The sequence below is a fragment of the Astatotilapia calliptera genome, chromosome 15 (assembly GCF_964374335.1).
Source record: "Astatotilapia calliptera chromosome 15, fAstCal68.1, whole genome shotgun sequence".
Classification (NCBI taxonomy): Eukaryota; Metazoa; Chordata; class Actinopteri; order Cichliformes; family Cichlidae; genus Astatotilapia; species Astatotilapia calliptera.
In genome coordinates, this window is record NC_137436.1 from 2,994,740 (window position 1) to 3,012,693 (window position 17,954).

At 42.6% G+C, this 17,954-nt stretch overlaps 1 protein-coding gene across 1 annotated transcript; it reads left to right on the plus strand.

The window, feature by feature from the left end:
- Positions 1-592: 592 nt before the first annotated feature.
- ism2b (isthmin 2b) lies at positions 593-10,044 on the plus strand. The gene is made up of 6 exons (XM_026143151.2): positions 593-1,223; positions 4,784-5,035; positions 5,863-6,190; positions 8,003-8,140; positions 8,262-8,330; positions 8,550-10,044. Exons 1-6 carry the CDS (start codon positions 1,113-1,115, stop codon positions 9,065-9,067), a joined length of 1,416 nt encoding a protein of 471 aa, XP_025998936.1. The 5' UTR covers positions 593-1,112; the 3' UTR covers positions 9,068-10,044.
- The last annotated feature ends 7,910 nt before the right edge of the window (positions 10,045-17,954 follow it).

Genomic DNA, 17,954 nt, shown 5'->3' on the forward strand with positions numbered 1-17,954 from the left:
TTTGTAAGAAATGTGTAAAATTACAGAGAAGTCTGTGACCTCACTGCCCAGACTGTCCTGTAATTATAAAGAAAGTTTTTGTTAATTTCCTGGGAAATTTCCTATTTTTGTTTATTTTACCGTGGACACAGTAAAACTAGACATTTCTATGGTATCATTTAATTGCTTATCTGTTACTTCATCATTGTAGTATTAATGTGTGTGTCTTTATCAGGAGGATAAGCTGTAACATTTATGAAAATACAAAAAAAACAATTATTGCCGGGCCTTATATTTGACACTCCTCCCCTAAGCCACTGGTATTCGAGATTGAAGATAATCTCTAACTTTTCCCAGTAACACGTGAGAGCATGTCCGCCTTGTGGCTTGCCGTCTGCAACGCAAACTAAACCTTACCATGTACCTCAGTGCCCAGCGCACCCACCCTCCGCACAGCTGTGAGCAATGAGCATCCTGCCCCCTCCTCCCTCAGCATCAACCCCCCTGAATGCGTGCGTAAAAGGAAAGTTTACCGAAACCGGTTGGCTGGGCGGTGCGCGCGCACACCCTCTCTAGAGCCGGTGGATGAACTTCAGCTGGATAATGGATGAACGCATCAGACAGACAGCTAGCAAAATGCACAGCGTACTATGAACTCCAGATGTCAATGTATTGGAAGTGAGCACCCGCCCACGACGAGTGAGTCACACTCTGAAGTAGCTGAATAAGTGAGCGACAGTGCGGACGGGGAGTTTCTGCGTGGGGTATTTAACTTCTTTCTGGTACTTAAAGCTCCTCCGTCCCGCGGTGTTTATGGAGAAGCGCAGCATCGAGCTCGAGCCGCCACACGGACTGACAGTTGCTGCGCGAGGCGCTGGTGTCAGGAATGGATAGCGCGCGGGATACCTGCGGACGCTCGTGCGCATCTTATTAAAGTTGCGACACTTCTTGATAGACGAGGCTGAAAACTTTTATTTGTCCTGAGCCAAAAGTCGGAGAGAAGAAAACGCGAAAAGGACACAAGCGTTTTTTGTGTTGTTGTTGTAAAGCTGTAATCTAACCTAAAACACACAGTGCACAGTGAAGCACTTTTACCGCCTTTAGGCTTCACGGGAAGCTTTGAAGTGGAAAAGATGAGTCAAGAGGTCCCGAGAAGATTTCAGATGCTGGTTGTGCTCTGGTCAATACTTCTTGTGAGTGTGGTGACAGGGTTACCTACCAGACGCAAGAATATTGCCCACAAAGTAAGTTCTCTTCTCCATTTTTTCCTTTTTCTTTTCCCTTTCTGTGTGTTGGCTTTTTTTGTGGCGTAGAGTTTAGCAACAAGTTAGAAAAAGCCATAGATCACACTTGCCACTGACAGGCAATTAGCTAATGCGTTGGAAGTTTTTGCTGATGGTTGTAAAATGTCTCCTGAGTCCTGTTCCTTTTATTACTACAATAGCTTATAAAATTGTACCAACATAATTTTAAAACTAGAGCACAATAAAATATCAGAAAGTTGGTGCTTAGCTTTAATTTCCCATTCAGCCTCTTGGTAATATAACTGCTTGGTGCAAATTATTTAAGTTATTCACTTTGTTTGCAACATTTAAAATTTATGTTGTGCATTTGTTTGTAATTTTGTTTGCTGAAATTTAAAAATCACAAACACCTTAATGAAATGTTCTCACCCTCTTTTTCCAGGCATTCTTTAATCAACTAAAGAATTTCCACATTAGAAATTTGTTGCCTTCTTTTGTTCCACTGCTCTCTCCATGTATAGTAAGGTTTGCCATCTCTGGGCATTCACTCTGCTAAATCCAAACTCTCTGCACACACGCACACACACACACACACACACTGTGCGGTGTGTCAAAGGGGAATGTTTGTGTTACACATGGACATATTTGGATATCAAAGTCTGCTTGTGTGTGTTTGTGTCAGGGTTCAGTTTTTGCCTTTGAACTCTCTCCTTCTTGTGTGGCCTCCCATGGATGCCCTATTGGGACTTTCTCTCTCTCATCATCTGCCTGATTGATGTCAAAGCAAAAAGACACAAGGAAGGTCTCATTAGTGACAAGAAGAAAATAAAAATCTTACTGTGGCTGCTGTGACTGCTCATTTCATTCACCAAAAAGCCAAATGTTGGCGACTCTCTCTGCCTGTGACCCCCCCTGCATGTGTGAGTGGTGGATGAAGAGGGGAGATTAGCAGAGGAAGACTGCGGGAGGAGGAGGACAAGCTCAGTATGGGTTAGGGTGCCCAGTAAGAAGATGCTTATGTAACCAGAGAAAGGGAAGCCTTAGGCATCTCTCACACTGGAGCTCAGGTCAAGTGTCATTCATCTGATTGTTTACGTTGGCTCTTTTTTGTGTTAATGTGGAATTTCCTGTTTTTGCCTTTACCCCCATGCCTCGGTGGAGAATAGAGGGAGGGGCGTTGTGTTGAAGTGGCCTCTTTTCCAGATACTGGGACCTGTTTGCCCTCTTCTGCTTTGTACCCCCACTATACATACCAACTTCCACTACCTCACCCTGATTCTACCAGGCATGCATTTGTTGTCCTCTTTCCATTTACACAAAGATGGTGATCAAAGAGAGTCCATAGTTTATTGTTCTTCTGTAATGGTTTGGAAACAGCCAAGTGCAGGACCCTTTGATATCTGCGGGTGCATAAATCAGGGCTGCCATACTGCATACCCCCCTCCCCCAAACCCCAACCGGATCTTGTCCCTACCCCTCTACTCTGGCTCACCCCATCCAGTCTCCGGACCTCCTCTCCCTAACCTAAATGCGTGTCAGCAGCAGCAGTAGCAGTGACAGTAGCCCAACATTCAGTCTTTCCGGGCACTTAAAAGCAGGACGCTGCGGTTTGCCAAAAGGGTGTATTGTCAGGCTGTTTCAAGAAGAAAATCCAGTCCCCAGGCCAGAGCCGAGTACCCCCGGTGCATCATGCAGTGTCCCTGTTAAAACGCACTGCATGCCATCAGCCATGATGCCTTTGATCAGAGGAGCCCCACTACCAAGAGGAGGAGATCACGATCAGAGAGAATGAGGGGGAGGACGAAAGGAGGAGGAGAGTGATATACAGGGCGAAAGAATACAGGATCCAGATGTGTAACAGGACGAGATGAGGAGGGTGTGAAAGTATGCGGTCTCTTTCATGACTCTGGACTTGAGATTTTGTGTGTGTTTGGTTTGTGTAAGCCCGTTATGACCTGTATGGACTAAGGTCAGGTACGGGGATAAACGCAGCAATGTGGGGGTGAATTTTTACCAGTGAAATCTTATATCAGACATGAGATGTAATGTTGAAGATGGTGAATCATTAGATCTGTGTGGGGGGTGTTGCGTGTTGGGGGCACAGCAAGTTGGCGGTCTTCTTTGGCTGACTATGTATTGTAAAGTATAAAATGTTCAGTAAAATTCACATTAAATGTTCATCTAAAAATTCTAAAATCCAGTAAACATAACTGTTTTACATTAGTAATATAAATACAACTGTAATGTTACTCACCGCTACTTATATTCTTACAATTAATGTTAAAATTCTTGCTTAAAAAATGTGCACCATCGCTATTTTCAGTCAACTTTTGTTGTCATTTCTTGTAAGAAAAGTGGCAAATAGTGCAAAGAAAACACCTAAATGTTTCCAGAAAAAAGTATCTGTTTGTCACCACCAGCTTACACATATTTGAGGAGGGCTCACCTTTATCCATCATTTATCATCCCCGACAGGCACCGCCTCCTAACCAGCTTTATGTGTTCACATTCTTGGATTTGACTGACTACATAAGTTCTTTATGGGATGATCACAGGCGGTCCCTGAAAAGTCTGCCCTGTTCTCGAGGCCATAACCATAAATCATGAACTGACTGGTCATTCATTAAAGCGTTTCTTCTGCTCTTTAGCCCACCGACTGCCACTGTTGTGCTGAGCGTACCACAAACTGGCACAGGTCCAATCTGAAATTCTTGTCAAATCATATGTTTGGGCCAGTTAGCTCTTTCACAGGATGACAAAAACATGAACGAATGGCAGACAAGGGTTCATTAGGGGTTTTTGTTTTTTTCCTCTTTACCAGTGACTGTCATGAAACAGTCATGTGTCCTATTAGATTTAAAACAGACTAAGAAAAAAAACACCATCTCATTTTAGAGACTGCATTCTACATTTGGTACATGTTTCCGCAACTACCCACTATTATAATGTCACCTCTAATCACCATTAATCTCGGAGATCAGCGATTCTTCCTGCCGGCCTTCCTTCTTAGTAACTGTAAAACCTGAAAGGTCAAATTAAGCAGTGGCAGTAGCGGCGGCAGCACAGCAGGTTCAGACACACTCGCATCAGCCCAGGGGTCCCACGCCTCCCAGGCCCTCTCATTAAAGCTAAAAGCGGATCTCTCTCTGGCACAGGACCCTCTTTGTCCACGGCCTGGATGGCATGACTGTTGTGGGAAAAAAAAAAGAAAACGAACCGAAGGCTGGGTGATGACTTGGCTGGTTAGTGGATGCCCAGGGGCCTTTTGGAATTGCTTACCAAGCTGCAAAGCGGTGGATGGTGTAAAGGCTTTCTTCCTGAAAACTGAACACTAATTGTTTTTAGACCCTTCAGTAAGCCACTATTAATAATAGATCTTTCTTTCTGCAACCAGCCCTTAAGCAGCACACACTGGTGGTGTCTGCAAACTTTGTCACCTTGCAAGCAGAATCGCACCTTAAGAGTTTTTCTGTCAAGTGTTCTTTTGGTTAGTTTCTTAAATTATTCCAGTAGATAACTTGTGCTCACTGTAACCTGCATTTACCTGTTCTTTCCGTCAGGCTCATGGCCAGTCAATTCATAGTGGTGGTGTCCAGTTTGCCTCTGAGGCTTTGGAGCAGCAGAACCAGGTTCAGAGTCTGCTGCCTGAGCCCCACAGCCACCAGAGGAGGTGGTCTCACCCCCAGCACCGCTCCCTTGGTGTTCTTCCACAACCTGAGCCTGAGGAGGAGACCAAACCTTTTATACTGGATCTGAAGAACTTTCCAGACCTGGCCAAAGCTGACATTAACTCACAGAACCCCAACATACAGGTTAGTAGGGACAAGGGAGTCACGTGATATTACCTCTGTGTTATATGTCTAGAGGCTAAAAGGAAACCCTTTAATGTCTACAACAAACAGATGAAGACACAGATTTAGTCTTTTCTATGATCTCTGCAGGCACTTATCTTCTCCTGTTTGGTCAGAGTATTCAGAATGCGAGACATAGTTTTACCAATCTGCTGTACATCAATATAAGTACAGAGACATTTGATTTCCGAGGAGATTTTATGTAACATAGACCTACAAGACCTACCCTAGGCCGAGGATAACAGCAAGAATATACCCAGCTATACTGAAATGACCATAGTACTCGATCGTCAAGCTACTTTCTAACTATTCATTTTACAACAATTACAGAAACATAGCTTTTCTCTTTAGTCTCACTGCTGTCTGGTCTTTACATCAGCTGAAGTGGGCCCTTGGAAGTACTGTGAATCTGGGATGAGTCATATCGAGGTAATGAGAGGTAGTTATCCAGAATAAAGGTTCGCATTCTCTCCCTGAGAGGATCGTTTAGTTGACTGAGTGCTCATGCTTACGTCTGACTGGCTTACTTAGATCCGGAGAGCGGGTTTCCTGACTAAAATACCCTTCCAAGGATTTGACATGGTTGATTTCTTAAGAAGAGTTGTAAGTCAAGCACTAAAGCTGCAAAAAGTATATGCTGTACTTTTTCATAACCGCAAAGCAGATTTATTGTAGCGATATTGAACATTTCAGATGGATAATATTTGATTATCTTTCATTGACTCCAAATAATTCATTTAAGCGTTGTTCATGCTGTGATATCAGTGACACTCTCTTATTTTACTCAGGTGACCATTGAAGTAGTCGATGATCCTCAAATGGAAGTGGAGATGGACCTTGCCAAGGAAAAAGATTGGCTACCTTCCTCTTCCTCCTCCCCCTCATCCACAGTAGATTTGCTCGGAGGCAAGAAGCTTTTCTGGCCCCTGTTTTGGAGTTACACCGATTCCAGCGAGGACAGCAACAGCCGGTCGGGCATGGAGGAAACTGGCGAAGAAGAGGAGGAGGAAGATTACTCTTTGGATTACGGTAGTGAGGAGCCCTTACCCAGCGGAGTAGGCGGGGACTGGGATACTCACTGGAACGAAGGCTGGGATCCAATACAGAGTTACTATGGTAGGTTTTGCAAAGTGGTGCACTCTCTGTGTGTAACTAAGGCCGTATAAACACAACTGTTTCTGTTTCCCAAAGGAAAAAAAGGCTTAAAAATGAACCTTTGGACACTAAATAGCTCAGTAAATCATATTGAAAGCGATGAAGATGGTCCTGAAGTAGAGCTGGAGAAAGAAGTGTAGCTTAGAAAGACTGCATGTTAACTGTAGTCACAGAGATCCAAACAATGCTAGCAAGTGAGGCTGCATGAGCACTTGAATATGAGGACATTGTGGGTTATGGGTACTTTGAAGTTGACACTGGTTGTGCTGGTCGCAGAGGCCTGCCTTTTGAAGATGGGTCTGATGCTTTTGCTAATGGCAGCGTGAGGCCGGCACTGTTCCCTGGGACAAAACAGCCCTCTGCTTGTAGACAATTAGAGGGCAGATTGGGAACAGAGAATGACAGCGGCCATTTGTCCGGCCCTTTCATCTTTCCCTGGGACCCCTCGGGCCCCCCTCAGACCCTGATGGTCCTCAGTACCCTCGGCGGCTTGGCCTTTTGAGCGAGTTCAAGAATTTCGGGGTGCTTTAAAGGATCCACATAACTAGTGTTGTGTCTCAGCTTGCACAGACAATTTGTTCAGTTGTAAAAATAGTAAATAGTGCGAGATGAGAAGAGGTCAGATTTGTACAGTGAATGAAAAGCAAATTAATTCAGTGCACAGCCATAGACTCACCACAGCATGAAAGTTTTAGTCGTCAAAGGTTTTCCCATAGATACAAATTTGTGCACAATTAATCTATTTGTGTTTTTGAACAGTTATGAAGGTTGACGCTGCACAAAACTCCTCTGTTTTATTGTAATGCAGTAACAGGTGCTTAAAACTAGGTTTTACTGTAACGCTTTTCCTCTGTCCTTTATATCGGTATATAGGCTCCATCTGTTTAACTGTTGTGCGTATAGACGAGCGAGCAAAGGCAACAATGCCTATAAAGTGGTCACATCTAAAGGCTTGGTGAACATAAATCAAGGATGTCTGCCTTAGCTTCTTCTATAATTAAGACTCTCCTGAGACCTCATTCCTGTATGGCCACATGGCGAGTTGGCAGCGCCCACGAAGTAAAATTGGGTGCTCGCTACACCCAAGCTGGTATTTCTGCACCCACCTCGCCTTTAATCAAGAATGACTTGTTTTCAGTGTTATTAACACCACAAGGAAGCATGGCGCGGAGGCGGACAGCCACAGCACAGCTTTTCTCTCTTTAATTTTACTGAAGCCTTCTTAAAAAGAACACGGGTTTGCATGGGAAAGGTTAGACCAGGAGAAAATTGGGCTGAGGCAGTCAGGAAAGTTTGAAAGCTCATTTTGGATTAGCCTGTCGAAGTGCGTGTTTAGTTCATAGCAACACAAAACGGTGTTATTGTATTTTGCCGGTTCTTCCTCTTGTGCTTGTAATTATTTATCAACACTTCGAAGCTGCTTCCAATTAGCTCCACCTATTACAAAAGGAAGGTGCAGAGCTGCTATTCTAATCTTCTCATCACCTCTCGTAATCTCTACGACACTTTTCCCATTGTGTAAATTCTCTTGTGCTTTAATCTTAATAGGCTTTTTCTTGTTTGTGTGGAATAGGTTTTGATCAGTAGGAAATGAGTTCACAGAAAATGCTTACATTTTCAGTCTCTGATGCGCTGATGAAAGCCACAAGGCTGAAACACGTTTGCATGTTTGTGTGCGTAAGAGCAAATAAATGTCTGAAGTTAAAATCTGTTAAGCACTACTTGTGTACCTTTGGGTTCCTGACACTGATGTTTACATTTTCTCTTCCACAGAGAAAGACATAGATGATTGGACACCCTGGTCTCCCTGTTCAGTGACATGTGGACATGGTGAGAGGAAGAGGACCAAGTCCTGTGGGTACTCCTGTACTCTGACAGAAGCTTCTAAATGTGACCTGGAGCCCTGCCCGGGTAATATTTTACTTCCAAGCATATTTTACTTTAACACGTGCATTAAATGATTCAGATTTTTATTCTGATTTGCAGGGCTTTTTTTTTTCACTAATCGGCTAATCTATCCCTCTCTATGTAGGTGATGTCAACACTGTGGTAGAGCCTTTCCCTTTCGAAATGGAAAATGGCACAGAGCCTTTTGGAACAGGTGAGTGTTTATTCGGGAAGTTTTCCATAACCGTAAAAAAGGTTTCTCAATCAGATATATACTGGAACTGGATCTAGATTAGGCTTACTCAGTAGTGTAAAGCAGATGTATACAGATGCAAGTATAGGATTCAGACTTGACTCCATGGTGTCTTTTCATCTGTTCATGCTCTCAGCAGTGGCAGAGATTAATGCAGTGTTGCTGTCTTCTTTCCAACAGATGTAGACAGCTGTGAGAAATGGCTCAATTGTAAGAGCGAGTTCCTGCAGAGGTACCTCCATCAGGTTTTGTCTGAGCTGCCCAACTGCCCCTGCTCCTACCCTTTTGAAGCCGCGTACACTGTGGTCAGTGTCTATGATGACGCTCACGGACGGCCGTTCCGCTGGCACGATGCCAGCGGCTCCAAGGAGCGCCTGGACATCTACAAGCCTTCAGCGCGCAGCTGCATCCGCTCGGCACTGTCCAGTGACTCGACTACCCTTGCGGCACAGCACTGTTGTTACGACGACCGCGGGAGGCTGATCACACGAGGAAAAGGCGCAGGCACGCCGAACCTGATTAGCACCGAGTTTTCGCCCGAGCTGCACTTCAAAGTGGATGTGCTGCCTTGGATTCTGTGCAAGGGAGACTGGAGTCGCTTCCATGCGGTGCGACCACCCAACAATGGACTGAGTTGCCCAGAAAACCCCCACGAGGACGTGTTCATGAATGAACTCGAAGAGGCCAGGGAGTACTGAAGGACCACAGCCAAAACTACCACTTCACTCAGAGAGTCAGAGGGCCCAATCCTAATTTGAGGGGAGGTAGCCTACCTTAAAAGTCATGAAATATTACATCAAAGCCACCTATAAATAATTAAATAGACATGACTTGAAGGAAATTTACAGGTTAGGAGTTTTGCGGAGGTTTAGGAATATTGGTGAAGTCTGGTTTCCTCAAGTTAGGATTTGGCACATTATCCTTATATCGGCCTCAACCAAGCTGAACTAAAACAAAAAATACATTGTTGTCTCATCACTTGCCAACCTGTTACACATCTGGCATGACACCAAGCTCTTTCTCTTTATATCCAGTACTCTCTCCTGGGTGTGTGTAAGCATGATGTCTGCCTACTGGCTTTTTTGATGCTATCTTTGAGCGCTTGTGATTGACAACACCAACATTAAGGAAACATCCTGATCATGCTTATTGTAGATTTTACATGAGGAAATATAATGAATATGAGCTTGATTGATTGATGGAACAAGCACATGGCTTGGACAGTCCAGGTGATAACTAACTATGCTGCTACAGTATAAAATCCTTCAGGTTTTACAAAGGCATTATAAAGTGGAACAAGACATTAGTTTCACAGGACACATTCATTCAGCCAGTCCTCTGAGTTACTTAACTGAAGTAGGAGGTTATTGAGAAATTTGAGGTCTCAGCCAGACAACTAAGCTAAAAGGATTTGGAACATTCATTTGCAAGTGCTTAGTTTGCTAGAGAGAATGATGCTATTAGTCTTCAGGTAGAGACTATAAAAGAACAGAACATTTGATTTCAAATGCTATTTCACACCGATTGATTTCAAGTGTTTCCACACATTTTCTTTCATTGCCAGGAAGTATATGTGATCTGGGTGCCAAAGAGCTAAAACAGAAGTCTGACTGTTGGTGCCTGTGTAAATCCCACCTCCGTATCTCCACGCAATGTGGGGAAAACATTACGTTCTTTTAGATTGTGTCTCTGCTATCTTCTCAGGGGGGGACTAGCTGACCATCACAACAAATTTGCTCATTTACCTCGACAGCGGAGCACTATTGGATCTTGTACAGTCTTGTGGGTAAAGATTAGTAGAGGAGTGTTGGGTGTGTAATCAATAATTGCTGAACAGATGATGCTTTAGTGCAGTTGGAGTCCTTTGATCCCTGTTGTTGATGAATTGTGTGGTTTGTTGTTTAAGGTCTTTGCGTTTATGTACAGTGCTTGATTGGATAGAAAGGACATCGCTTCTCAAATAAACATCCCTGAGAGGTCATTCAGGTAGCGACCCATAAACAGGCTGACGCAGGATACTGGTAATAGTCTCTTACCGTTATATGGTGTGTGTTCAAGTGTGTGGCTTAAGAGTGTTAAGTGTGGCTCGTGAGATTGATCAAGCGACTGTTTAACCGCTCTCAGAATATATTTTGGCTTTGTAGCTACAGAGGTTTTTAAACACTGCACATCACTTAAACAATCCTCACTCCTATAACAGCCTATCAAATGACCTCGTGTGCCACTTGTCCTTTCTATCCAGTCTAATTCTATGGATGTCTGCTCCAAACCTTTATCTTTTCAGGAAGTCTGCATCCAGATGCAGTTTTGCAATCATGCATTTGCATTTTGGTATCACCAATTCTAAAGAAAAGGCACTTTACTTTTGCCATTTGTTGATGAGAGTGTTATTGTGAAGGGAAACTCGCCAGAAATGCTGCATTGTTATATGAAGGTGCATATATACGTATAACTGTTCTGTTGAGAAAAGCATGACCTTTTTGTGACTTCTGAATCTAGTATTACATATATGGTGTTGTACAGTATTTATTTGTCTGTTCTTGTTTTTTAAGTTTGCTGAAGCTTTGAAATGACTCTACTCTCATCATGGTGCACTAGTAAGACTGAATAATGAAGGCACCCATTAACTAAAGGGAAACCTCCTGCCTCATATCACTACATGAAACAACAACAGGTGTCTGTGTTTTATTCTGTTCTACTGCAGTACTCTATAAATATGTTGCAATTATACTGAAGAAATATATATATAAAGACCTTGCATTCATCATCTGACTCTTGTGGTGTTTCTTTTTCCACTCTTTAGGTACTGTGTAGTAGAGCCAAGCTGAATGCTTTAAAAACATGAGCAGCCTGAGACTGCACGCCTCCGCCAAGGCTGAAATTTCCCTCAACAACATGCATGAATTGAATCCCTGTATCCAGACAGTCATGTGGATCTGGATCAGCTTGTGATATAGCAATATAAAGAGGATGTCTGTCACTTCTAGTCATTTCTATTCCATATGCATTTGGAAAGAAATGATTCTGAATGTGCAGTTTTTTCCTATCTAGCAATGGTAAACAATCCTTTAAAAAATTCCTGGATGCTAATCCAGATCCGTACTGACACTTCTAGGGGCGCCAAGGCCTACGAGGGGGACTTGAACCCAACAAACTGAATGTGAGGAGAACAGTATGTAAGAGTTCAACAATATGTTACTAATGCCTGGAGTGGATACAGTTTTATATCTAAAATTAAGAAAAAGAAAAAAAAAACTACCGGTATGTAGGTTACAGGCTTAATCCAAAACATATGAAGGATACACTCACCCAACAACTTTATTAGGTACACCTTGCTGGTAGTGGACCCCCTTTTCCCTTCAGATCTACCTTCATTCTTTGCGACAAAGACGCAACAACGTCCTTGACACATTCCTCAAAGACTTTGGTCTATAGTGCCATAACAGCATCGCAGAGGTGCTGCAGATTTGAAATCTACAGCCAAGAATCCCCCCCACACACACACACACATTACACCACCACTGGAGAGGCAAGATCGATCCATGCTTAAATTCTGATGCTACCATCTGAATATCTCAGCAGAAAATCAAGACTCATCACACTATTCTTCCAGTCATTTATTGCCCAATTTTGGTGAGCCTATGTGAGCTCAGTTTCTCATTCTTAGTTCAGGGAAGACACTTGGTGTGGTCCAATCTGCTCCAAGGTTCGACACGTTGTGTGTTCAGACATGCTCTTCTGCATACCTTGGTAGCAGAGGTTCCCAAAGTGTGGGAGGGGGGCGTGGTATGAAAAGAAAAGAAAAAAAAAAGAGCGCTCGGACACTGCTAGCATAATGGACAGGTTTTTGACGTCACACACAAACGCAAAGCAGGAGATGAAGCATCGCCAAATATGTTTCCAAACCAACTTCCTTCCAAGCCAAAGACTAGAAAATATGGTGAAGCATATCTTCCCTTTGGCTTCACCTGCACGGGTGCGAACATTTTTCTTGTAATACAAAGGGGGGCCTAGCAAAAAAAGTTTGGGAACCACAGCCTTGGTAGTAACATTTGGTCATTTGACTTACTGTTACCTTCTGTCCTCCTGTGACCTCTGGCATCAACAAGACATTTTCACCCAGAAAACTGATGCCCACTGGATATTTTGGAGGGGACCATTGTGTGGAAACCCTAGAGATGATTGTGTGGAGAAATCACTGCATATCAACAGTTTGTGAAACAGACCAACCCACTTGTCACCAGCAACCATGTCAGTTGAATCATTTTTCTTTCCCACTCTGATGCTGAGTTTTAACTTCAGCAGGTCACCTTGACCTAAATGCATCGAGTTGCTGCAACGTGACTGGCTCATAAGATATCTGCATTCCCCAGCAGTTAAACAGATATAGATAATGAACTGGGCAGCGACTGGGCACTATATTTGATTTGGACCCAATTTCCCCAACTCCGTCACCAAGTACATACTGAGTGAGGCACCTTGCTAGCATGTTAGCAAAGAGTCACTGCTTGCACCATCACAGTCCAACATTTCATCAGCCTACTCTGTTGATTGTGTTTGCTTCTTCTCAGTGTAACAGTGGTCTGCCTCAAGACTTGACTTCACGTCTACAAGTCAAAAGTCATACTAACATTTTCTCTAAGACTTCCAAACAATCAGCCACAGCTTCATCGAGCCACGCATGGGTCACGATTTACAAACATGTTATAGCTGTCCTAGTTGTGATTCACGAGGGTGAGGCATAATTCACGAATCTAATTTATCAATTGTGGTTTGGGCCCAAAGTTGAAAGACTTTACAAGACAGAGAGAGAAAGAGCTTGATGGTGGTTTTTGGCTAGAAAATCCTTTAAACTGATGTTCCAGAAAGTGGGTAAATAGTGTGGTACTTATATAGCACTTTTCCGCTTTATTTGAGCACACAGAGCATTTTCTTACTAGAAAAGTTCACCATTTACACTCAATCAAATGCATCTGGGGGCATCTCGTATATCATGCCCAAGGATTCTTCACCTTGCAGCCATCTCTGCTGTGGCCTAGGTTGACCTACTCGTACCATAACATTGTCTGAGGCTATACTCTTTCCAGAGGATTAAATAACATTGAGATTAAAAGTTTAAAGGTCAGGCTAATGCAAATCCATAGGCTTAGGCAAGCCAAATACTCCTTTCAGATCCCCTAATTCCTGTAGGTCATGTTGGCTAACCTTCATTTACTGCCCACATTCACCCAAGAAACAAAAGAATATTGGTTTAAAAGTGGGCCCCCATTGCAGAAAGATTTACTGTCATGTCTACATGCTTTAGAAAAACATATAAAAATCAGTCTCCATCTCCATGGAGAGTATCTACTTAGAGTTTGGTAGATCTACTATGGTCGTCCAGTGATTCCTAAGTTGACTACAGATGAGTGCTGTGTGGAGGGAAGCCAGACACATGTTGACCACATTGCTCCCACAGAATAACAGATAAATAACCGCAGATGTGTAGACAGAGGAGAAAGCAGGGAGAGGGAAACAGAGAGGGAAAGGGAACATAAAAGGGAGGGGAGGTTTCAAAGCTTTGTAGCTGAAAGATGTTGTCTGGAATATTGAATGAAGCAGGAGTTTTTTCTGGGCAGATGCGTTTAAAACTGGGTGAATACACTTCACAGCTTATGGAGAGCATGTGGATCATGTCACAGAGGGAGTGTGCTGTGGTTGCACAGAAGTTCAAGCTGACAAAAATCATTGTTTTTCAAATTAGGGCGATTGATTTTACGCACGAAATGTGAGAAGACCGGACCGGCGTGGAGGATTCTGGATACGCTCTTTGCCGTGCACTCTAATTTTAGGCCGTGAACGTGTGTGTGTGTGTTATGTGATTCATTCCTTTAGTTATAGCGCTGGTGGCCCAGGCCTGGTGCCAGCCCTCGGTGGTTACAGATCTGTTTACTTTTGCAGGCTGGCAGGAACATGAGATTTCCTCTGGGTGTGCTGCGGCTGGTCGACCTGCAAACAGCACGGTCCTTCAAGTGCCTCGCTGCTCCTGTTACAGGCAGCCTCATCCCCAGCTCTCCCGCCGATCGCTTGTGACGTGGGTAACTCCACACAAACAAACATATATTCACCGAGACAGAAAAGGGTTCAGTAAGGTCGAGTAAAGCGGTCGTTACGGACGTGCTCACAAACCTAATTAAACGCTAATTCACATATGCATGTCTGCACACACGAACAGATCCATACACATGCCTCAGCAGCTCTACCTATGCGACTTGGAGAATACCAAAGGATCAGTGGAACTGATGGATTATCTGCAGGCCTGAATTATCCCATTCCTTGACCAGCTTGACACAGAGGAAGGCCTTGTTCTCAGGTGGTCAACAAAACTAATCTGAAAATGGAGCCTCTATCCCAGGGAGAGTCTGAAAAAAGAGGAGCTGTGGGATACAAGTGGCACTTCACACAATTTGTACTTCCACTCTTACAGACTGAAAACCCTGCAAATATAAAACTACTTAAGCACAAATGTACTTGAAGCTAAATGCTAACACCAGCAGGCCGAATTAATGGCAATTGCATGTTGTCAACAGTGACTGGTTGACTCATTTGCCAGCTTCATTTTGCATGTTGGAACACCATATTCAAAAAATCATAAAATCCAAAGAATTGGCATTTATAATAAAGCCTTTTTAAAATGTATAAATGTTAATAATCGCTGCATGTGTGATGATGCTTGTGAAAGGTTTTGTTGAGGTTAGCCCATCCGTTAAGGACGAGGATACACTACGATTGTTACAGTGAAATGGGAAGGCGGAGCGTGCTAGCTAGCTTGATTTGCAGACTACAAAAATACTAGATGTCAAGAAAACTTTCTAGATGCAAGAATAACCACAGAAAACTAAGGAGTCACCAGTTTGCAGACAGAGTGACTCACAGTGACTCGGAAAGTGACATTCTTTGTCAAGAATGTTGTTGGTGAAATTACCCATAGGTATGCTTACAGTATGACAAATATGCCTTTCAAAGTTGTTGTATTTGCCATTTTAACCATACACAGCATTAGAGAGGGATTTAGTTACCATGGCATCACCAGTTGGTTCTCAGGTCACATTTTGATGAGGTGACACCAATGACATGTGAAGCTACAAGTTCACTGGCGTGTTGTTCCTCATCTCTGATGCCTAGAATACCCCAATTTTACAAAATAAACTTCATGTTTTGTGCAGTATGACCCAAAATGAGGGCATGAACTCCTCAGTAAAGTGGTTACAGATGTCTTTGCAGAGGGCTGTTTGCCTGTAGATACTATAGGACTGTAGGTCTTTTTGCAACCACCCCTGGTGGCCTGTAAAAAGAATGGTTTAAGTCACTTTCATGCTGGCTTCACGTGTCAGACCCAGAAGCTAAGTCTGTGTTTTATGTGAATTAATTTAATATGAAAGGCAACAGGACAAGAGGCCTCAAGTGGCCGCTAAAGCAAATGCAGTTTTCAGCATTGGTTTGGCTTGATAACAATATCGTGGTGATTGGGGAAAAATAATTAGGTGATCCTCTAGGCATAATATAATCCTGTCACAAGTTAAATTGCAATCAATACGTACGATTTTAAAAGGTATCTGCACGACAGTTTTTCAAAGAGATGAACCTAAATACGCCCGGTCAAATTTTCACAAGGACATATCCAGTTATTACTGATGTATTTCAGCTGAAAACAAACAACCCTCGCTGTCACATTCCAGCTTAAGAGATTAAAAAAACTGGGTTCGGCGTGCATTTACATGAACAATCTCAAGTTTGGGATACTTGTCCTTCCCTCTTTAGTATTTTCATGCTTTTCATCTCTCTCGCAAACCAAGGACTGATAACATTTTCAAGTAAGAATAATATTCGGCATGATAATCCCAACACTGGACATCAATATCCTCAGAGCAGTCTGAATAGCTGACATTCTTTGGATGAACCAGACTCTACAAACTTTTGTTTGTTTACTCATGTCCAGTGGGAGTCTTAATTTTCTCTCTGTTGATAATATAATCAAAAGAACAGCCAACACAATACCTTTGGACATGAGAGGGGCCTGCAGATCCAGTAGTGCTGAGGCGGCAGCCAGCCAGCCATAACAACATCAAACGGCCCCCAGCCTCCAGCGTTTACACAGAGCCAAGATCCTGGACCAAAATATGATTGCTTGTTCTTTTTAAGATAAGAATGCAGACAAGCTTGAAGGTTATTGCGAACAATATGCACAGGTATGAAGCGGCCGTAGCAGTAAAAGTGGCTGGATCGTATCAAACAAATAGAAAGAAAGTGGTATTTAAGGTCAGATGAGGATTATTGGATTCCTTAGATCAGAATTGCGATCTTGTCTTGCAGGAAATGTTGGAAACAAAAAACAGACGGCATTCTCGTTTAAATGTTTGATTAAAAAAAAGTGTGTTTTAAAGTAGAAACCATTACAGTGTTTTCTAGCAAGTCTATGTATGTCGTACTTTAGTTCTCTAAAGAAAAAGGCCAGAAAGAATGGTGGGAATTATTTTGGAAGCTGTCATTGAGCACCATCTGCTGGTCATCATTTGTAAGTACACAGGCCTTATTAATTCAGCCTGAACTGCAGCAGTCCTGGATATAACGCTTTGTTTGTAGCCTAATAAATGACCTAATATTTGAAAGAATAAAGAGAATTTTTTAAAAGCTATTTATGTTTTATTTAATTATTATTTTATTATTTATAAAATAATAATAATAATATTTTCTATTATTATTTTATTATTTATTTTCATCATTTTAGGACTTTGTTTGGTATTTATGAAATCGAGCCATGTGAATAAGAACGGTTTAGAGTTCTCCAAAATCCAAGTAAATCCTTCCATAGGAAGGAACCTCCAGGTTAGACTGTAGTAATTCTCTTTACTTTGGTCTCCAAGCCGTCGCTCTTCATAGGCTACAGCTTGTTCCGAATGCTGCGGCTCACCTTCTTACTGGAGCTAGAAAATTAGATTCTATCACTCCAGCTCTTGTTGATTCACATTGGTTAAATATCGCATTGAGTTTAAGATTTTGCTAGTCACTTTTAAAATTCTGAATAATATTGCGCCCAGTTATCTCACTGATCTCCTCAATCTGTACTCTCCTTGCCGAGCGTTAAGATCATCAGGTCAATTACTCCTGGCCCAACCTAAGTTTAGGCTGAAGACCAGACGCGATCATGCCTTTGCTTCAGCTGCACCTAACCTTTGGATGTTCGATACCTATTTTACTTAACTCTTCTGGTCTATTAGTGCCTCCTTTCCGTCTGTGCTGGTGCTAGTGCCCAATCTGTACTTTCTTAATTGATTTATGTTGATTTTCTGTATTATTGTGAAGCACTTTGGTGTGCCTTTGTGTTTTTAAATGTGCTATATAATAAAACTGTATTGTATTGTATAGGAATTAAGAGGGTAAATATCAGCCATGTGGTGCCAATTAAATGCACCCGTATAAAAGTAGAGGTTTTGCTGGACTGGAGCACTCAGGTGTGTTAACAAAATGACAAAATCTTCAGACTGTGCAATTCTCAGAGAAGGAAAGAAAGAACGCCATAAGGTGCCATAGCTTAGGTTTTTAAGT

What these genes read in the sequence shown, in the direction of transcription:
- ism2b (XM_026143151.2), top strand. Translation starts at nt 1,113, where the DNA reads ATGAGTCAAGAGGTCCCGAGAAGATTTCAGATGCTGGTTGTGCTCTGG. An exon ending in GCAAGAATATTGCCCACAAA is followed by an intron (nt 1,224 to 4,783) that starts GTAAGTTCTCTT and finishes TCTTTCCGTCAG; the next exon opens with GCTCATGGCCAGTCAATTCA. An exon ending in CACAGAGCCTTTTGGAACAG is followed by an intron (nt 8,331 to 8,549) that starts GTGAGTGTTTAT and finishes TCTTTCCAACAG; the next exon opens with ATGTAGACAGCTGTGAGAAA.